At 42.1% G+C, this 22,882-nt stretch overlaps 1 protein-coding gene across 5 annotated transcripts in view; it reads right to left on the bottom strand.

Moving 5' to 3' along the window:
* Positions 1–22,882, bottom strand: part of TTBK1 (tau tubulin kinase 1) — a 121,098-nt gene that overhangs the window by 43,531 nt on the left and 54,685 nt on the right. For 3 of the 5 annotated variants that reach the window (XM_040611811.1, XM_040611810.1, XM_040611809.1), the window contains 5 exons: positions 15,458–15,523; positions 13,839–13,931; positions 12,988–13,113; positions 1,937–2,091; positions 768–987 (listed from right to left, as the gene is read on the bottom strand). In XM_040611811.1, the coding sequence (XP_040467745.1) occupies positions 768–987; positions 1,937–2,091; positions 12,988–13,113; positions 13,839–13,931; positions 15,458–15,523 (660 nt within the window). Of the gene's footprint in view, positions 1–767; positions 988–1,936; positions 2,092–12,987; positions 13,114–13,838; positions 13,932–15,457; positions 15,524–19,748; positions 19,830–20,422; positions 20,468–22,882 lie in introns of those variants that run through there. The other 2 variants (XM_040611813.1, XM_040611814.1) reach the window with 2 other exon arrangements.

The following is a 22,882-nucleotide window of genomic DNA, read 5'->3' as shown; positions in this document are numbered from 1 at the left end:
TATCTAAGTGGATCTAATAAATAACTGATAGATTCTCATACTTAACATTTTCTATGGAATCACCATTCAGTGGGGATGCCTCCAAGAAATTAGGTAATATTTACAAGAAAGGACTGAGAAACAGCTTAGGGATTATGAGGAACACCAACAGAAGTACACACTTCATGCAAGCTAAAAAATCTAGTATGATCTTGGAATGCAGAAATATGACAATATTAAGTGATAGCTTCTTTCATTCTTCACAGGGGTGAAACCATTAGTAGATGCTCTTTATAGATTGTGCTACCCTTAGAAAGGAAAGTTAAGAACTGGAAGAGAAAAATCAATGATAATTCAACATGTGGAAAAATACAGCTTATGAAGACATCTCTGAAGAAATTTATTTACCCAAGACGTTAGGACACAATAAAATTTTGGTGTACAATTTCCAAACCTGGGACATTTCTGATATTGTTTCAGCTATGCAAGGACTAGAATTCCATTGCTTGAAGTATCAAGGTCCTAGATAACAGTATGATTGTACAAAAGATTTACTCTAGCATTATTGGCCCCCAAAATGTCATTTGCATAAAGATCCAAATTAATCCCAATGGCTTTTACTCTGTAAAAAAATTGTTTGCAATTTCCCATTACCATAGGGAAATTCCAGTGCTTTTTGGTCTGCGCTATGTAGGATGCTACACAAGTAGATCTGAATGGCTTCTAGCAGTCTATGAATCCATTACCCTAAATCCAACAGCCACAGGAGATAAATAAATGTTCTTTACTTTGCTGATGCTGATCCTGAGTTTGTTGCGATTCACATCTGTCTCTTCCCAAACTTCAGCCTCATTGAAAGCCGTGTTTGGAGCCTGACCGAGACCTTCCGCTGGCCGGCCTGACAGGATGGGGGGAGCATTCTCTTGATCACTCAGATGTTCACCCTGTAGGACATCCTCAGTGTTCTCACGAAGTAAGTCCCCAGGTACTGGAGTGACATTAACCACCCTATGGAAGAGACAAGAAGAAAGTTAAATTATTAGTACTTAAAGAAGGAGGCCTATTACACTGCCCCACAGAAATTTCTTTGCAGCTTTTAGGGTATTACCACGTTGAAAAAACAGGCGGTCCAGCATTATCCCAGATATGACATCCTGAAACAGAATGGGAGGATTCCACCTAACATATAGTCACAAAGACAGTGGGATGGATCCATGAAAGCATCTTGGGGCCCTTGATACGCAAGCTGCAAACTTCTTCAGAAGCACCTATTACACAGTATTTAGCTAAGAAGAAACTTTCCCTCTTCACATGAGCAAATAAGGCTTAATAGGCCTTACAGCTTTTCTATAATATTACTAAGAATTAGTTATCCCTTAATGCCAACCCCTTCAAAAGCACCAAGACAGACCAGTGAACTAAGCTTTATCAATTTTTGTTTGGACTCATTTCCATCTCTGAGCACCAAGCTCTGCGTACCTTTGCACCAGCACACACAACACCCTGTAAAGGTCAAGGGACTGGTGTTTGAGGCATGACCAGTGCGTGCGTTCTGCTGGATTCACCTCACTATCAATCACAAACCCACCCCACAGCAAGGCAACAACTGCCTCACAGCAGGCACTCTCACAGAAGCTCCAGCCATGTCTGCCATATAATATGCAAAATATACAAGCATATGGCCTCCATCAATCCTGGCTGAAAGTCTCCAGACATCCCTCAACGTGAGTCCAACCCACACACTCATGCCTAGTAGAAAATGTGTTTACAGGACAGTAGCAAGGCTCTAAAACCGGGTTCCATCGCCTCAGACACACGGTAATACCTATAAAGTCAAATCAAGTAGCAGCTGCCGTGCAGCTCCAACTTCCCAGGATGATAATGCCTTGAAATCTTTCCAAAATGACCTTGTTATTGAGGATGTCCATATTCTGACTGGCGCACCTGCAATACTCACCCAAACATGGCTGCTGTCTGCCTGGTGTTTTGCTGTGGTGGAGTAGAGGTACTAGTGGACAACAGGATGTCTGTACCAGCCTTCTCCCAGTCAAAGGCTTCATTTTCAGTGATGCCTCTTTCTTTCATGCTGTTCTCGAAAACGGACATGATTAGCTGGAATAAATTTACAAAAACAACTTACGTTAATAGCTGAGGGTAGCTCTCACAGAAAATCTGAAGTATGAGCATGAGGACCAAGCGTAGCTTACAACCTCCACCTTGCCTATGAAAGGTACCAAGAAATGGAAGCAAATGTTACAAAATGGTATCAGTTGTTTCTCAGGCTGGGTTTGGCTTGGTAATGGAAATTTCTTTAAATCTACAAAAGAAGTGCATGCAGCATTTTGACACTGATATGATGAAATCTTGCAGTTGGCTTGTTACTCTAACTCTAAAGCCTTAACTTCAGCTCAGCTTTCCTGTGGATTAGACATATACAGAATAGTACATTTGATATGTAGATTTCAAGGGCTGCCAGAAGACGTAAACACAACAGGAAAACATGGTCCTAGGATGGAGACTCGCTGCAGTGTCTGGCTCCAACACAGCTTGGTCAGGAGCCCTATGATATGCTTATCCACAGCGTGGCCTGCCACATTTGGCTGTGGAAGAAAATAAAACTGTAAAAGGGATGATACATTTTTCTTTAGAAGACAGCAGGTACAAATGCTCATGCTGATGTGGTTTATGCTTGTTGCTTTTTAAGAACAGATATTCTTCAGGGAAGAATGAAACTACTGGCAACAGTGCTCTGTGCATCAATGCGTTACCCAGGGAAATCTGATGTTCTACTGTCAAAGGGAAGACGGATGCTGTAGGCCAACACAGCCATGTGTGAGGTCCTGTATTTCTAATAAAATTATTCAGCTAAACAATGCAGATCTGAGAGGATTCAGCCTAAAGTTTGTATGAAGAAAGAATATAGTGACAGATACATTTGGCTTATGGCATAGAATTAGCACTAAGTTATGACTCAAAATTACCATGAACAAACGCCCTATTTGTTTGCATTTATGTCCTAGATCTGTTTATCAGCATGATCAGAAGGCTGGCGCACCTGCCATTTCCTACTACCTACCACCAAACTGCAGTAAAATGCCTATTTGCAACTTTCAGTTAAGCCATCTTTCTCCTCCTTTTTTGTGACCTAGGATCCTAGAATTTGGTGCTCCACTACTGCAGTGGCACTATGATTGATGAAAAGAATCCCCAGAGTTGACTGTTGGTCAGACCAAGGAACAGGTAAAACCTCTCCAGAGTGGACATGACGTGGCAGTGGTAGCAGCTTCTTTGACTTGAAAGGGAATTTACTGTTGTGACAATTTAATACGATAGTATTGCGTTCCTGCTTGTTAGCCTCATGTCACCATGCCCCCTTTCACCTCTGATGGAAACATATCGTGCTGCTGCTGTTGGCAGGGAATTTCTTGCTCAAAACTGAACAGGAGTAACTAAAGGGTCACAGTCTTGCTTTTAGTAAATGTATTTCTGGTATTTAGTAACCTTAGATGGATATTTTCTCATTAATCTGCCTGATTACATTGAATACATAAGCTTTTGGACTACACATATCTTATGGCAAAGAATGTACCAAATTATGTGAATAATCTTTGTTCGTACAAACCTGTCACCTGCTAATTCCACTTGGCAGCTCATTTTCATATCAGAAGAAGCAGAAAACATTCCCTTCTTGCCATTCTGCCTTTGATTTTAAAGATGTCATGTACATGCCAATCCTCTTTTTCTCAGAGTGTACTGTCCTAGTCCAATTAGTCTTTCTGTATCTGGAAGTGAATCTATCTCTAGCCCCCTTGTCACCCTTCCTGACAACTTCTCAGATTTCAAGATATCCTTTTTGAGATGCAAGAATGGAACTACACACAGTCTGTAAGAGTATGCTTTGTACAGATTTACATGATAGTATAAGGATATTTTGTTTACCCTTTAATACTACTCTAATTACTCTTAGGATTATATTTGCTTTCTGACTGCTACTTTGGCAAGGATTGCTGTCAAATGTCTTCTAGAAATGAATACCCCCACATCCCCAAAGCCTCCTTACATTTGTAGACTCATGCCCTTACAAAAGCGATACGGACTTCTGCTCATTAGATCATCCTCATTCACCTGTCCACTAATTCCAATCTTTATCATGGTTTCCGATTCTTTGTGATGTATACATGTGTGTCAGAAACTGGTATCTTCTGAAGCCATTTAAAAATTAGTACTGCTTCTGCTACCTTCCATTCCTTTGATTCTGAAGCAGTCTGAAGTAAGAAACCACCTGCTAAAATTAGAAGTTCAGCTGTCTTATTCTTAGCATTCCTTCATGCCGTCAAGGACCCACTCAGTCAAAACGACTTTTACCTTCTTCTATAATTTCTGTAATGCTTGCATTTGACATTGCAGGCCATTCGGGATTTTACAGACATCTATTGTATTCCCCGTAAGGTCTTTTTTTGCAGGCTGAAGTGTCCTCAGCTGCCATTATTCTCAAGCTGTTCCATGGTCTTACTGAGCTTTCTCAGTCTTCTCTGAACCCTTGATACTTCTGATGAAAGGTCAAAGTTTTTAAAGGAGGAAATTGGAGTGGGAAACTGCACCATGGTCCCATCACCAACCATTGCTCTCAGAAGTCACGCAAAGACTTACTGGATCCTGTCTGGGGATCCTCTGCCTGAGACACAGTATTACTAGGGATCAGAAAAGTTTCCACAGTCACTGTAAGCCTCCCATGCTGAGTTTCCTTCTGCTGGGCCCAAGCACGGCTAACTTGGCAGAGCCAGGAGGAAGATGACAAGACATCCCTCACTTACACAGGATGTCAGATAAGGAGTACAGCAAGAGCCTTGGCAGGAGGTGCTACAGATGCAGAAGGCTGGAACTCAAAAGATCTTTAAGTTGCAAGGGAACTCAGGCAATGACCTAGCTCACCCCCTACTCAAAGCAGGGCTTACCTTCAAGTCAGATCCAGTTTCAAAGTCAGATCAGCTTGCTCAATGCCCTGTGAAGGGCATGCCCTGACTATCTCCAAGGATGGGAAGATCCCACTACTGCCTGACATCCTCCTGGTGATAACTTTTCCCAGTATAGCTAATTGCAGTTTCCTTTGTTGTGGATTGCATCAATTGCATCTCATCCTTTCACTGTGCCCCTCAGAATGGTCTAGCTCAGTCTGCCTTACAGGTAGCAGAAGGCAAAACTAGGATCCCCTTTGATCCTTCCCTTCTTAAGGTCAAAGAAACCCACTTCTCTCAGCCCCTCCCCTTATGCCATGTGCTCTGGCTCCCAGCCATCTTGGTGGCCTTCCACTGGACTCACTCCAGTTTGTATGTCTTTCTTGTACTAGATGCAGCTTTCCTGATGTGATTTAATAAGTGCCTAACAGAAGGGAATAACCATTTCTATTACACTGCTGGTGTAGAGGAATGAAGCTGGGTTAATTAACATTGATAACGTACAGCTGTGGGCTGGCTTCAGGGGCGGTGGGTTGGCCAATGCAGATAAGGTGCAGCTGTGGCTGGTTCTGTTAAGAGGCTGAGCAGCCAAGGAAGAGAGGGGAGGAAGAAGCAGAGAGAAGAGAACACATGTCTGGGATGAGGAGAGGCTAGGAGAAGGCAGCAGAGGGACTGGCATGAAGAGTATGTTGGTATGAGATGGTAAAAGGCCTTGTTGCAGCCAGCTAGTTTGGAGAGTGCTGCGGCGTGCTGGCTATGCTCTTCCTAATATAGCCCGGCATGCTGTTAGCTTGCTTTGATACAAGGACACACTACTGTTTCAGTCACCCCTAAGATGTACAGCTCTGCAGAAGCGAAGCTCCTCCCTTGCCAGTCAGTTGATCCCAGCCTGTACTGTTCTATATGTTTATTCCATCCCAAGTGAAGCGCTTTGTACTTGCCTTTGCTGAGCCTTGTGAGGTCTCTCTGCATATCAGTACTACCCTTCAACAAACCAGCTGCTTTTCCCAAATTGGTATCTTCTGTGAACTGGCTGAGAGTGTGCTCTGTCCCCCTGTCTCACCACTCAGGTCTTTCATGGAGACACTGAACACTATTAGTCCAGTACTGTTTCCTGAGCGGTATCACTAGTGGTTAGCCACCAACTGAACTTTACATTGCTGATCACAACCTTTTGACACCCAGCAATCCAGACAATCTGCCACCAACCTTGTGGTCTACTTATTCAAACCATCTCTTTCCAATTTGGCCACAAAGACATTATGAGAGACTGTACAGATAACGTTCACAGCTCTCTCTCTGCATCCATGGAAGTCATTTCCTCACAGAAGGCTGCTCAGGTTGGTCAGGTATGCTCTGCCCTGGATAAATCCATGCTGGCTCTTTCCAGTCCCCTGCTAATCTTTCATATAGCTGGTCATGTTTTCCAAAGGTAGTTATTTCATAATGAACCCAGGATCCCTCTTCAGCAAGAATATTATGCCCACCATAGCTATGCCTGTATACACCACTCTATTAAGAATTCTTTAGTTTGTATATATGGACCTAGCTTGCCCTATTTTCTTGGCAGTAACAGACCTAGCCTTTTGGTGTCTGGACAGAACACAAAAACAAAGGAAGTGAATATAAAGCATGTGTATACATGAACAATATTATTGTTTGGTTTTTTTCAAAAAAATCATGAGTAATCACTTGATGGGGTTTGAGGCTTAGGTGAAGGCTGAGCTCAGGTGGTAAGGGAATGTAGGAAAAAGTAGTAGATGACCAAGTAACATTGTTTCATAAGACTTCCTTGATGCAGGAAGATATTCCAGTTTCTCTCTACTGGCTGAGAATAACGCATATGTCTGTCATCCATGCATTAGGTAAAAAAAAGTTACATACACCTATCTGTAATCTAAAAAATTAGGCTCAAATCATGAAGCTACCAGACAGGACTAACCTCCAGTACACCCAGCAGGTCTACACCATATGCAGACGGGGACCTATGAAAGCAACCTGTTATCACAGTGCCTGTAGTTGGCCTTACTTGGAAAAGAGCTTCTAAGTCACAGGGAAGTTGTGGTGGAAAATAGTTTGGATAGGTCTCACTGTGAATTCCTCATATACAAAGGAAATGCTGGCTGTTCTGGAATGCTGGGAGGCAGCAGGAAAGGCACAAGGCAGTATCTTTCATTCAGACTAGCTGCACTGTACAGCAAGCACTCCACCTCTCCAGGGTCCAGAAAGAGGAAGGAGGCAATGACAACATATGCAGATCAGATCCTCTTCCCCATCTACAGGGTAAGCAGAGATTCATAGCACCTCAGTGAGAAGAAACAGAGAATTTTCTCTTGGAAGGTTATCAGAGTCACGGGAGAATGTTATTGAAACAGGGGCAGAGCATGGACTGGATCAGCTTTGGCCCTTTAGGGCTGTTCAGACTCCTGCGGCTCTTATTGGTGCAGAGTTACCAACAGAAAGGGGTAAGCAGTAAAGAAAATACATCAGATAAATCAAACTGTGGTACAGCAATGGGAACTAGGGAACCCTTGTGGCATCTTTTCCCGCCCAGCACTGGACAAGGACTCCTGAATCGGTAGGTGCAGGCTGGTGAGGGCATGGCTTGTCAGACCATGTGCCAGGTCTAGACCACGTCACATCAGAGCCTGTCAGCTTCCACAAGACAACGTGCAATTCCAACTCACTGAGTACCAAAACCACTGGTGGGATAAAGAAGAGGCTCAACATGTTTCTCTATTAATGATGTTAATGTCCATGAGGACATAAAGCTTAATTGCACATTTTGTAGTAGCGCAACATGTTCTGGGCTGACGCCTAATAGAATGAGGGGGAAGCAGCCAATTGTGCAAAAACTACCCAATAAATTGTCATGATATATCTTGTTAAATGCCTTCTCCTGGACAAGGTTCAGGAAATGAATCACAGTCAACCCTGAAATATCAGGTGAAAAAAGGTCCCAAAACAGTTATGGATTGTCCAGATGCTCCAGCCTTGAATTCTCTGGGGCTCATCTACGAAGATGTAATCTTCAGGTGTGGCAAATTGCTCTGGCTCAAGTTTCTAATCTGCGCTATAATCCCCAACACAGTATTGAAGAATGAGTATTTGGCACATCTCTTCAGTGGCAGGGGTTCTCTTTTGACAAGGGAATGTTCATGATATGTGTTTGTAAGCCCTAGAGGGATGCCTGGGGAGAAAACTTAAGCTTATGAGGGAAGACTTCCAATGCCAGCTCAAACTGGCACTGGTTGTCCACAGGGTGTCTTTCCCAAATGCTCTGACAGTATCTGGTATTGACTGGCTCTGAAAGGGAGAGGTCCATGTACAATGCTCTTAACGTCCCGCATCTGCTCTGGATGAGTACAAGACAGTCAGTCTCTTACACAATCACAGGTGATGTGATCACATTTTCTTGGGCGAAGTGCAAGTCACAATCCACCAGCTGAGAGGATCTGATGGGCTCCCAGGCAAAGGTACCCCAATTTCTATAACCTTCCAGAACCAAAGGTCACTATTCATTTTCTAATACTCGCTGTAAAAAGATGGATCTTTGGGGAGAGAAGCCAGCCACCTCCTCAACCATATCTGAAACCACCCCTCTACCAGTTGGGCTCAGCATGCAACTGTCGTAGCAAAGATTTTCATGCACCTTTCTAATACCCTATCTTCATTATGCCAGGGAAAAAGCATGTCTCTTGCTGTCAAATGAGCCAGAAAACCCAAAAATGCTGCTCTAAAGCCCACATCCTCCTGCTGTGAAAGTGCTAGAAGTTCAATGCTGATCATGAATCAACACTGACAACGATCCATTAAAGGGACAGGTCTGATGTCAGAGGCCGTGAGCCCAAGAAGTGCATAAACACAAGGTGCAAGCAAGGTCCATCACGTGACAGCTCAACTCTGTTTTATTCTACCATCATTTTCTTCACCTATGCCTAGGCAAAGCTTGTGCCATCTATCCAACCGAGTAATGGTCTCCAGTCTTCAGTTACAGCCTGGTACCTCTCTTCTGACATGATCTCAGGGGCTCAGCACTGCGATGAAATTGCCACTCAGCACGAAGTGTGCTTTGGAAGATCTAAAATGCTAAGGGAAGGCAGATGACTACCAACAAACACCTTTTGATGGCTTGGCCTTGGGGCATAGGTGTCAATGGTCCAGAACTAGACAATTCCCATGGATCTAGAGCCACCGTCTGTGACCAAGTATGATCTTGGCAACTTTCACTACCGTGGGGAGAAGGTCAAGGAAGAACAAGCTCGCTATCCCATCAGCTTCTGGGCCCAGCTAAGATCGCTGGCTAATTAAGAGTGAACCTGCTGCAGACACACGATGGAGTGTTTTTCCTCCGCAAGGTGGAGGGAAAATCCAAGGTGACTACTTGGATGCTGCAGAGTGTCAGCTGTAGTCCTGAGTGTCAGCAATGTTATTTTCATGCATTACGGAGGATTATGGTCTTTCCAATCAGAGCTGGTAGGGGAAATGACAGTAGGGGAAATGACAGTAGCGTGATTACTTAATTGAGGCAAACAAGAGATAATCATGGTGGTTAACAAGTGTAAAAAAGAAAAAACTAATCACAGAGGGGCAAGGGTGTGAGTAGGAGAACTTGAAAACTAGGAGACACAGAAGAGAGAATTCACACAAAGAGAGAAAAATCCATAAGCCAGGGTGGATGGAGAAAGAGAGAGAAAGAGAAAAATACAGCTCTGAGTGGTGGGAAAGGACTGGGGTTTTTTTTGTGTGGTTGTTTTTTCAGGTTGTTTTTGGTTTTTTAAACAATATGGAGAAGGAAGGATGGGGGAAAGGGAGAAAGTCATGGAGTCACTGAGATGAAGTATCTGCATTGCATTCCATCCCTAAAACTTTTTTCCTGTGCCAGTGATAAACCAAGTCTAAAGATAGCAGATGCAGTTCCTTTTTCCTTCATGGAACAGTTAAGGTGTGCTGCACAATGGTGGTGAAGGCTATAGGTGTGTTCCACCCTTCCTCCTTTCCCATCCTTCACACTAACATATCTGCTTAGATGGACAATTGCAGATGCTGATGGTGGCAGAGCTGAAGAAAAAGATTGCAAACTTCAGGGGATGGACCACTTGGAGCAAGGAGGACAGCAGCAGTGGCCAGGCCCCTATTGTCTGTCTCCATTTAAAAAAGAGCAAGAAAGGAGAGGCTGACTCAGTACGGCTCTTCTTACATTCATTTCTGGCCTCTTTCTAAAGTCAAAAGCATCTTATGATATCCAGCAGCCTGCAAAGCCAGAAGACAGGTATCAGGAGAAGTTAGAGGGATAATACATCAGAATTCAGACAGTGAGGGAGGAGGGACCAGTCAGAACGATCTTACTATCAGATGCTCACATGCAGCATTTATGCATCATTCCCCACTTCAAAATGATGGAGGTGGGAGAGGAAGGATTTTACTAAAACTTCATGCCACTGCAAAAGAAGCCAAAGCTTTACTTGGTACACTGAGATAGGAGCAATCCAAACTGCCTTGCCACTGGATAAAACAGGTAGAATATTGGAAAGTCTTATGAATGGAACAGATCATTGTACTTGCAGTTTATCACTTCATGGGCTACATACATCTTGAACATGCAATGCTGGCAAGTCCTCACCTCACAAAGGTACAAATGGACAAGGTTCAGAGGGGGACACAAACCAAAGGTGTGGAAAGCTTTCCTTCTGAGAAAAAAGCAAGTAAGTGGACTAGGATCCCTTACTCTGGGCAAAAGAGTAACTGAAGAGCAATACCATGGAGGTCTGTAAGATTCTGTGTGGCTGGGAAGCAGGAGAGGGGCTAGGGACCAATGTTCACAGTTGTGTCTGAGATGTAAGGGGCATTAAACAAACTGGCAAGTGGCAGGTTTAGAAGAAAAAGAAGAAAGTATTTCTTCTCACAGCAAACACCTAAGCTGCGGTGCCTCCCTGTTACATGGTGGATCCTAAAGTTTTATATGAATGAAGACAAGTTCATTGAGAGCTACGAAATTCAGAGATAGTTTTGGTTTAGGAGATTCTTGAGCCTCAAGGAACCTTGATCCTCAAGCTTTGAGAACTTGTTGAGAAAATGTTAATGAACGCTCATTCTTTTATAATCTTCCCACAGCCAACACATGCTACAAGGCCAGACAAACCTTTTCTTCAGCCCAGTGAAGCTGCCCCTTTCATCATTTCTCTCAAAGAGAACATGGAGGTCAACTCGAGCTGGATAGCTATATGAAACACCAAACCTGCCCAGCTACAGGACAGCATTTGCAGTCATAATCCTCACCTGGTGATTAGTGTATATCTTAAATTGAAACATATTAAAGAGCTAAGAAAGGAATTGGTGAACTGTAACTTCAAATTATATTGATATGTTTTATTCTGTTTCCTTATTTCTAATCTTGTAATTCCAATTTTTAAATAAACCATGACTTCATATATAGACATACTTCCCCAATTTCCTTAATTTCCCTGAGGGAACGGTACTAGTGACAAATTGAAATGCCATCTGGATATATTTTTTAATCTTTCACTGTAATCAATCAATACAAAGACATCTCTGGAACTGAGATGTTTGGAGAATTTGCTGGCTGGAATAGACCTCCAAGTCGAGCTAGAAGAGAATCAGTATTTGGTGGCAAGCTGCAGGTGCCAGACATTTGTGGGGAGTTCCCTTTTGGAGGCTTCTTCCCAGAGCTGCACCTGCAAGGAACTGAAGGCAAAGAGGCAATTCACAGCTTCAGACAAATCCCCTACTGTGAAAGATCTGCTTGTGATTTGTACTGCACTAAAATTGTCTGGAAACAACTCCTTTTATTTCCATCTCAAAGATGGCTTTTCAGTACTGTTAGGGCACAATTATTTTAAGATGGAATAGAATATAGGAGGATGTAGGTTCAAAAGGAGTTTTGGAGAGCACTAATCCAACCACCTGCTCAAACTAGGGCTAATTGGAAAGTCAGATCAGGTTCTTCATTCAGCTGACATCTGGAAATCCCCCAGGATGAAAATTCCACAGCTTCTCTGGGTACCTGTTCTGTACTTAAGAACACTCATTCTGATTTTTTTTCTCCCCTAGATTTAGTTGCAATTTCCCTTTCTGCCTCTGAGAAAAGTCTGCCTCTGTTCTCCCCACAACCATCCTTGAGGCAGTGGAAGACAGCAATCAGATTCCCTCTTTGACTTTTCTTCTCCAGGCTAAACAAATCCAGCTCCCTCTGCATCTTCTCAGTCCCCCCTCCATCCCCCTATAGCCCTCCATCTTAGTGGCAAATATGTTGTTTTTCCACTGTACTACCCAGAAAGTATGTGCCTTTTTTTCTTTTTTTAAAAAGGAGCGGTTGCTATGCTGCAACACGTACATGGCTAAAATACAAAAGCACTGTTGGAGTTTGCTGGAACACCCTCCTACCATTTTCCCACTCATTCGATGCACTATCAACAGGGGCAGGCACACGTATAAGACTGCACTGATCTGCCAGTAAGACGTTGGTTTCATCACTCTGTCTTTAATGTACAGAGCAAGCCACTGTGATAAAAACAGGGACACAGAATCAAATTGCCTCTGTTATATTGTGTTAATTGAGCTACTGCAACTGATCACATATGCTGATAGTAAACAGCGAATGGAAGAAAAAAATTGTTAAGATGAATGTTAAAGAAACAGATAATGACAGCTAAAGCCCATATAAGTCTACAAGAAAACAGAGGGGTTGATGTGCATGTTGGGCTATTGGCCTAGGCTCTTTGTAGACTTTGGCAAGCTGTGCTAAAATTCTGTCATTTTGGACTATCTCAAAACTTCTGCGTTTTAATGAAAGACAAAAGTACTCTGCTGCTTGGAAAGAGATTTCTGGTCTGGAGTACAGGATTATTTTTGTGGTGGTAGGAGGAGAAAAAACTTTTCAGAGGTTGTAGAATGGTACAGTCCAACCATTTTCTCCTGGTGCTAGTAAAGGTATTCCTCAGGCAGATATGAATACATGCATGGAAAAGTTAGAAAATCCAAATGCCAATCCAAAGTGCCATGCATCAGACTGATAACAAAGAAAGGCTCCTACCTGATAGTCTGGCTTGGTGAAGTAGTCTAGGCTTGCAATATGATCCAGAAAAAGGTGGAACTCTGAAGGCATGTGTTTTAGCAGCATTCGATGTTCGTACTTTTCTTTTATCATGCCAACCTGCTCCTGGAAAAAAGAAAGTATCTCAGAGCCAAGAATCTCCTCTGTTGCTTCACATTTGTGCAGTCTTATCATTCCTGAAATACCATCTAGTCTTAACATTCCTGGAACATGGCCTCTTCTTTGACCAGCACTGTGTCTACACACTTCTCCTGTTTGGTGTTCCTAGCAAAGTGAGGTTGACCACTGCAGGCAAAGGTCAAAGGGGAATGCTGAGTTGGAAACACTCTTCAGCAGCTGCCCCTTTAGCGGGGCTTTCTGCACAGGTGACCTGTTTCTTTCCAGGGATTTTATTCTGTAGTACAAACTATTTCCAAGACAACATGACCAGGTAGCTTTATTCCGTTTAACTTTCCAGTTGTGATTCCCATTTGGCTTGTTTGGCACAGCAAACCGTTATCCTCCCGCCTTTCCAAAAGTTATATTTGTCAAAAGGACAGCTCAGTCTTTCTGCTTTTGCTGTTTGCTTTGTAAGAACGAAGTCAAAGTTACTTGATCAAATATGATTAATAATGTACATAAGAAAAATGTCTAGCTACTCCAAATAAGACAAGCTCCACACTGTACATCAGAATACACAAAAGCAGGCTAGCATCTTGCAGTAAGATTTGATGAAAATCAGGTTCTGGCTTTATTTCAGCAAAAAGCTGCACTGAGCTAAAGGAGGAATAATAAGTCATAATAATAAAAATGTAGCACCCTATCTTAAGCATGGACACTAGGTTTCCTACCTTATCTTTGATCTTTCGCCACGGAAGCTGACCAACGGCAAACTCCACCAACATGTAAAAGAGGGACCACAGATCATCATGTCTACCCATCTCCTGGAGAGAAGAGAGACAAAGACTGAGGAGCAAAGTTCCATGCTGCTCAGCAGTCCAGGTGTGCTTTCCAGATGAGCTACCTCATTTTAAAAAGCAGGCAGAGAAGTCATATTTCCCACTCAATGATTAAAGAAGCCAGATTAAAGGCTAAAGATGCAAACTCAAGCATTTATTCAACTTGGTAAAGTCAATACAGCCACCTGAATAGCATCATTTTTATTCCTTTCTGTGAATATATTAGGAAAGAGGTTTTCAGCTATACAACAAAGCACAAGTTTTCCATAGGATTTTCCCTCACTGAGTATACAGGAGTGGAGTATTTATTAATATAAAACAAAATATTTATAGGAATAACCTAGAAAAAGGAAAAAACCCAAACTCTGTGTAGAAAGTCTTTTTTATTATTATTTTTAAGCTAAATATCATTCAAACACTTTTCACACGACAACATTTACTTAAGGGTTTTTGCAAAACACTCATCATCAAGCACCACGACAATTTACAGATTTATGTTTCCACACACCACTCTCCTCCTGGCCTAGCAAATGGGAAATCAAATCATGGGCATTAAGGCTGAAATTGCCAAAGCACATGAAGTTGTTTCTGGTGCTCAACATTCAATGTCTAGAACATGATTTCTCAGAATAGCATGCATTACACAGCAATTTTTGTGTCCAAATATACCTTCAGCTGATGCCAGCTATAGCTGGCACTATTCAGCTCTTCCAAAAATTTTACCTCACGTGTCTCAGTGTCTGCTAGGAAATAGAATGAATTCATGGTGGAAGTCAAATGCTCTCCCCACATCACACTTTCCACCTTCTGTAGACAATAACTTCTTTTCCTAAAACCCCTGAAAATTCCTCATATGTAACAGGTCACCCTAAAGACTCATCCCAAGTAAGGCCAGAAACCTGGAGGTAATGCAGGAGGCCTGACAGCTTCCATGTGGCAAGCACTTAGCAGCAGAACCAGAGAACTTACGGTTTACTGTCCACACAGCTATGTTATTGAAGAATGTGGGATGAGACTTCTGGGAGCATTTAGAATGAAACAGGCCAGACACTATGAAAATGATGGCTCTTTTCAGGGGAAAAAAAGCGGAGCTTTCATTAGGTGGCTTTTCACCTGATGGCTTGATGTTAGTGTTAAAAATTCCAGGTGGAGAATGGATTTGGGGATCGGGCACTTGGTAATTCACAGCCAAGTTACGCTAGAAACTACCAGCAAGCAGCCTGGCACTTAACCTGATTTCCACTTTAGCATGGGTTGTTTATTTTTCTCTTAAAAAGCATCTGATAATGCAGTAATTACAATTATTAAGGCTGCCAACTAGAGAGGATTGAATATCTGAATCATAATTTTGATTTTGCAGTCAACAGCCTTGACCACCACATAGAACTGAATATGCCAACTCCTGTAGGTAACAAACCAGAACTTAGACCTCTGACTCCCCTGCTCCTGAAAACAGGTTTCTGAAGAGAAATAACCTTGCTGTTAACTCCTTATAACCCAAAAATACTCACTCGGTTTTTATGTGCATTCACGGAAGCGTAGCGGACTGTTCCTCGAAAACCAGCAACATTGCGAGGCTGAAGGGAGACAACAGAAAATCTCAGAGACAAAGCAGATTATTAAATCCCCTGTGCAGCTAACTCCTGAGAACTTCTCACCTACACTGCTATTTCGTAGGTACCCAAGGGATACAAATCTCTTACTGTCTTCATCTGCTCTAGCAGCCAGCTAAACAGACAGCATTCTCCAATTCTGCATTTCTTGAAAAGCTTATTTTACAGAGAGGGCAAGGTGGTTGCAGTGATAGGTTAGAATAGTAATGGTCTAGACATAGAGCTAAGAACATTATTCCAAGATCATATTTTCCTTTTTAAACTCCAGGTCAAAGGAAAAGCTAGTAAACAAGTGCAAGTGCAAAACTGAGTCACAAGCTAAGCAAAGCCTGAGGGCAGCCTGGTCAGGGCAAGAACGGGGATCCCCTACTCTGACCCAGGGCAGATGACCATATGCATTTGCTGACACTGCTTGTCCACATCCTTTGTAAGATGAAACAAATTAAGAACTTGTGACTTTCAGACTTCTTGCTTTTTTCCAGATTCTTCCCAGTATATCCATTATCTTTATTTAACTATGTATTTTTTATTTTCTCTTTCTCCGATTCTGTTGTTCTTTGTGTCTTTGGGAAGTGAAGGCTTGATATAGTGGCCTTGGGAAGAAGGTGGTCCTCCTGTAACTATTCATCCGAGCTGCAGGCTCTCTCTGCTCTGGGGGCTGAGCAACACTTCCAACTCTTGCCACTGCTGCCTCCACAAGAACATTAGACTGTGTGAGTCCACTTACTGAAGATGTCATCGTTCTGAAAAAATTGCACTTAAATAATGACATCTGTCAAATACTTTCAGCCTAGCTAGAAGCACCAGAGTTAACAGCAGTGCTTTCAAAATTGACATGGCAAAACCAGGTTCAGGCCCAGACACCTTCCATCACAAGGTGAAGCTTGGGCAAAGAGCTAAACATACTCATAATAAAGATCCTCCTCTTGCAGAAATTTAAGCACATTAACAACAATTCTAATTGCATAACTTGTCCCACTTAGGTCAGTCGATTCATGTTTCTTCTTTCAGCTGTGCCTATGCTTTCAGAAGTAAGCCTAAAACTCTGTATTTTTATTCTAGGGCACCCTTCTGTCAGTTTAAATACATACAATTCAGTTGCTTCCTTTTAGGTACAGGGAAGTTGCTGTGAGTTTCAATACTCTCCAAAAGAATAAAACTTCAAATGTTTTTTAAACAAGTTCACCAACACTGTGCCCCTAATACACACGTGAATAGTGTATAATTCAGCTCTTAAGTTATAGTGACTCTAACCAAAAAACCCCAAAGCTACAAGTCTGTCTTACAACTCCCTTATGTTAATCAAATACTCCACAAGGAGAACACGTATGTGTATCCCATGCACTTAATGCAGCACTTAATCTTGCAGTACACCAGCCTGAGCTAAAAGCTACTTATTTAGCAGCAGGTAATAGCTGATTCATGATCATGTACCTCATTCCTCCTGGAGCATACATTTAGGATTCCCACTGACAAATGACTGCAAAGTATTTTTCAGAATTCCAGTGAATTCACTGATGTGAATTCCTGAAAAGCAGAATACTGGCCACTGGAATTTATCTGTTGGAATAAGCCATCGCATATGCGCTCTACGTATTCAAAAGTAAGAGGATGTTCCTCTTTTCCATTATGAATGGAAGCTAGTGTGTTTGGATACTTTTAATGAGCCGTAAAATAAGAACATACTGTGAACAATTCTAGTGTGTAACCTGTAATCTTTTCAAAACCAATATTGTTCAGTGTTTGCAGTCCATGGGAGTCTCTCTTTCACGTTCTTTCCCTATTTCAGTGTCTTCAGTTATCAGCTGTGAATGTACTGAACCAAGTACCACATGTGCTGGTTTCAGTATGATGGGCAATGTCTCTGAAAATCTCTTTAGATTAATAATTACTATAATACTTAGTATTTCCGACAGAGAGGCTACCTTTGCAGTCTTTAATTAGATTTATTCTGAAATGAACTCTAGGCAGTGTGCAAATGTACTCCCCTCCTCTTTTAGAAGCAAGCCAAAAGCCCAGCCATCTTTCAGCTGTGCACCTGTCCCAAAACCAAGCCAGTCCTGCAGCTGAACCCAAAGGGCTCTCTCTCCAGTCCTTTCTCACGTGGTACCACAGCAAAAGGAGAGCACTGCAACTGAGCAAGTCTTTGTAATTGTTTTGACAGGATGTTTAAAGCTTTGAACAAAACAGGCAGATGCTAACTGTGTTAACAGCATCTTTCCCTCATAAAGTTTTCACCTCTTCTAACTATATTTGACTGCCCTGCCAGTCACAAGGCAATTAGTCATGCCTTTTGACTGTGTCACTTATCATTGCAATCAAATATTGCCATGGCTGTGGAGATACCTTGTTTTTCATCCAAACAAACAAGCAGCTCCTGCCTGGGCATTTATTGTAGCACATACTGTATACCCAACTGTTATTGACCTTTCTTCTGAATTCATCAACATTAATTTTCCAGATGATTTCTTTACACACTTCATTTCTTCCAGTTAATAAATTTCATCCCACCACTGCACTGCCCAGTAGTGGAAAAGAGCCTGGATAAAGTGTACTTGCTGTCCATACTGGTCCACATTTGACACAGAACTGGACTTGTAACAGTTAGGAGCTTCAGACTATGGAATCTTATATAAGCCAACTGATTTGAAAACACAGAATGAGATGAAGGTAATACGCTAGCAAGCTGAAATACAATTTTAAACCATACATGATTTATTTTTTAATTTTTCCACATCAGTATTACTATCCAAAATGTTACTCACAGTAAAGTATATCTCTTCCTGCATTCAGATTGTGTCTAGCACAAAGCTAAAGTAATTTATTACACAGCGCTGTCAGGGAGATGGCAGAGATACGAAGTATATTGCATTGTGTTAGAAGCTTGGTTTAAAATGAGTTTTACCTTGGGAGAATCTCTTAGATCACTACCACAGAGCAAAAATTATTCTATGTGTTCCTTTCAATGTATTAGCAATGTATACTACCTCACAAAGAATTAGGTAACAAAATCCTATACATAGTGGATGCATTGTTCCAAACTGTCCTCTTTTGCACCCATCAGCTTTTCATCATTCTCCAGTTCAAACACTCACGATCATTTGTATTTTATGTGCCAGCAGTGTCTCCCTTAGATTCACATGAAGTCTGTCTTTCTTGTATGTATTTCAGGAGTGCTCGTATTTCCAAATTAATCTGAATCCCTGCTCCTTACACCACATTCATAAGTAGACATTAAAATTATTCCTCTTGCCTCACTTGTCCCTAGATTGATATTTCGGATGTCCTGGTTTCCAGCTTCCATCCTCAAAACTTCTATTTGGATGCCAGTACTTTCCTCCTGACATTTCTTATGCTTGTGGTATTCTCATGGAACATGACCACTGGTTTATCCCTAACTTTCTGGAAGCCTGCACAAACACCTCATGAGATCCACCACCTTTGCACCTGACAGGTCTGCTGTCATCTAGGACCATTAACCCACCTCTCCTGGAAACAGAGGAAGGATTTCCAGCACTAAGAAAAGGAAAAGAGAGTGTAGATTGAAGAGAAGGTGGTAAGGGGAGAGAGGAAATGCCATAGATCATGGGAAGCACTTGGAGATATATCTTGGATTGAAATTACCTGCTTGAAAAGTTGTGATAAGAAGGAAAAGTGAAAGGAAGCTTTAAATAAAGTAGAAGGAAATATCTCTGTGACTTCTAGGAATCTTCTGCTTCCATCAGTTAGACTGATGGGGTATATGCAGGGATATGTATCTCCACATCTTCTGTGGAGACAAATTCTGCACCTCTTATATGTGTTTTGACTTGCTAATTTAAACAGCAGCACTTTGTAGAATCATTAATGACAGCAGCATACTTTATCCCAATGGGGAGTCACAAATGAATAGAAGGAAGCTGGAGCCAAAAATGTAAGATAAGAGAACTCCCCTCCCATTGCCTCTGAAACCCCAGAATTGTCAAAACCACAGTCACTGGCACCACCCAAATCTCTGCCAGCCCCTCAGGCAGAATCCCAAGTGTTCTAGGCCTCTGGCATCACACACATTTAGGTAGCTGTCATGATCCTGCTGAAAAGCGAACATATCATGAGGGAAAAAAGAAAACCAGGTGTAATTTGGACTTCCATATATAACAAAAGCACAAAATAAAATGAAAACCCAGAAGCATGGTGATGGCTCACTCACAACTCATAGCAGAGATGGTTACGAGCAGCGGATGGGAAGCCAACGCATCAAACACAGCCTCAAAAGAAGAGCCCAAAAGAACTGTAAAACAGAGAGAAACCCAAAGAAAAACATGATAAAAAACAACAAAATGAGAAAAAAATTAAACAGAAATGAATTAAAAACCAATTCAATATTGTATCCCTCCAGAAACCTGGGTCTCTTGCTTAGCTGTTGCCATCTCCCAGCATCCTCCTGAGGTGTCTTGGCCCGGGCTACACTTAGTTTCATTCAGACAAAAAGCATTGAGTGGCCTGTGAGACTTGTGAGTGCGCTGTAAAGTGGTGAGAGGGGTCCCTCTAGGGACTAACTTCCCCCTGCTCACACATCACACCCAACACAAAAACCAAAGTTGAGAGCAGATGGGTACAGCCTAACCACAGGTCAGTCGCATGGTTCTGCCGTGGTTTTCGGTCCTAAAACTCTCTGATATGTACACCTCCCTTCTTCCCCCAATCAAACTGATCTAATAACCAGCAAGTGGATTTGCTCTTCCTTGTCTCTTGGCCTTTTCACCCATAGCGAGTTCCAAAGTTAGCGTGTAAGTTTCTAAATCCCAACAGATCTGTCCCCTTCCCCGTTTGAATTGTCATGGGTTCCCACCCAAGATATTTGGCTTTTTATGCAACCAGCACCTTGCTTTCTCACCAGCAATCTCCATACAGTCACTGGCTTGCCAACTTTACATGCTTCACAGCTGCCAGCTTCAGGCATCTTCCCCTTCCCTGATGATTGCTGCAGTGCTCCACCTAGAAATAGCGGGGTCTCCGCTGTCTGTGGTGGGGTGCTGCATGGTGGTTTGAAAGAGAGCAGAATGAAGGTCAGTGCTGCTTCCAGGCCACGCGAGCAGTCACTGTATCTTAGGATATGAACTGCACAGTATGGAAACATGAGGGACACCCTGATCAGAGGCAAGAGCTCATATTATAATATAACATATAACCTTAAAACGCAGTTCAGTAAAATGAGAATAGACCTTGGCTGGGAGATACTTATTCCAACAGAAATCAACTAATCCAAAGCAATCAACCCAACGGAGTTTCTTATTTGAGTGTCAGTATTTGTCTTCTCTAAAAATGTGCAAGTTCTCAGAATTCCACAGTTTTTGCACTTTTACTTTTAACAAAGTTGCTTAATAGTCTCCTACTATTCCTTCCAAAGCAAAAGGCCCAAAGGAGATGAATTAAAATGCCATCTTTCCTTTTTTACTTTAGGAGAATTCAAAGTTTCCAATGGACTTTAACATCAGCAAAGACAAAGGGAATAATCTTGTCTTTCTGAATAGCATGCGCCAACCATCTTATCATGCGATTCCTGAGCCAGAACTTGTGCTGAAGATAAGGATGCCTTTCTCACATCAGAAACAGGGCTAAGAATGAGCATTTTTTTAATCATAAGTTTATTCCAGGTGTAATCCTATTACTCAATTATCATTCAATTTTTAACAAGAGAATTTTGGCCTCAGAGCTGCACTTGCTTCTTACATGCATGGTCCCCCAGGGGAACAAGTAGCACAGAACACTCCCATGAAAAGCACAGGGAGCACTAAGTGAGGAAGAGAAGTTTGTCATGCACTGTAACACAGAGCAGGGGAACCACTGAAAAGGAAATGTTTTGGAGAGCATTTCGGAGTATTAGTCATTCTTATTTGAGATTTACAGATCACAATGCCTTCCTGGAATCAGATGGAGAAGATGGTCCTTTTCTACCAGAAGGAAGAAGACAAAAGACAGTCATGACAAGCACTGAGATGCAGCAGAGCTAAGCTCAAATCTCTCCAACCCTTGGTCAGACATGAAAACCACATCTCCCTCCTTCCAGAGTACACCCTCCCCCCTAAGTCACAGCGTGCTTTGAGATGCAGGTCTAAGAACATCCATGTTGGAAAGGATTCCTTTTGCATAGAATAACTGAATATTTATTATCAAGAGAGAGAAAGGGTATGATAGGCACTGTGTAACCTGCAGCAAATGCACTTACCTGCTGGAGGGGAGATTTGACCTGCAACCCACCTCAATATTCACTCACCCAGGGAGTGAAGCCCCTGTTCCTTTACCACCAGACAGTAACAGCTTTCTGTTCCTCTCTCTGTAGTTCAGTGGGGAGAAGAATCAGAGCTTCAAGTAGAACAGCATCAACCAGACACATTCAGAAGTGCTGTACCCCCCCTGCAGCTTGGCAATAAAGGCACTCAGAAACGGATAACGGGAGCTTGGTTCCCTGCAAACATATATGGGATTTGAGCCTGAGTTGTCCTTCCTTTTGCCCCACTCCTGTAGCATAAGAGCTCTAGCCAGAGAGCTGCTACATAAACAAAACCATCAACACCTGATGTAGATGATTTGAGGTCACCCTCATTGAACCAGGGCTTCCAGGGGAGGAAAAGAGAGAAGCAGCTAGTTTACAAGATACCAGAGCCCCTGCTTGCTATTAGATTTTTCAAATCCATCAGCTAGTCTGCTTTTCATACATTTAATTTCAACTGCACTAGTTTTCTGTAGTTGTAATGTTTTAAACCAGAACAAGAACTCTTTTCTCAAGTCCAAATTTGCTACTCCAACAATGGAAGTATCAATGAGATTCACAGTGATCTGCTTTATAACTAACCCATGCCCACAGAAATGGCATTTCTATAAATATATTAAATGTACAATATTTTTAAAGACATAGGTCCTTTTTTTTTCTCCCCTTTTCCACATCTCTGTGTGAACCAATGTGGCTATGCTGTGCTTTCAGCCTTTTACCTGATGACCTTTTTACAATACAAAGTTCAAGACAAAAATTATATCCCTTCCTAAGCTAATGTAGTACTCTGAGTACTACAGCTCCACAAATCTGTTTATTTTCCTGCAAAATGTTCATCTCCTAGATAACATTACAGCTTTACATACATTTCAAGTGCAAAGTAAGCATGAAAGCTACTGGGCTGCTCTGTTGGAATATTTGGGGTCTTGGGATGTAGGAGTTAATACCCTTTGTGTTATTTTATAGCTCATTTTGCACTGGGGGGGAAAAAACCTACTTTAGTGGAAAAAACTACCATACTCTCCTCTTCTAATACCTTGTTCACTGCAGCAAAGTTTATTTTTACCACT

The sequence above is a fragment of the Falco naumanni genome, chromosome 12 (genome assembly GCF_017639655.2).
Source record: "Falco naumanni isolate bFalNau1 chromosome 12, bFalNau1.pat, whole genome shotgun sequence".
NCBI lineage: Eukaryota > Metazoa > Chordata > Aves > Falconiformes > Falconidae > Falco > Falco naumanni.
Note: the sequence above shows the minus strand (reverse complement) of the source record. Positions and strands in the feature narration are given on the sequence as shown.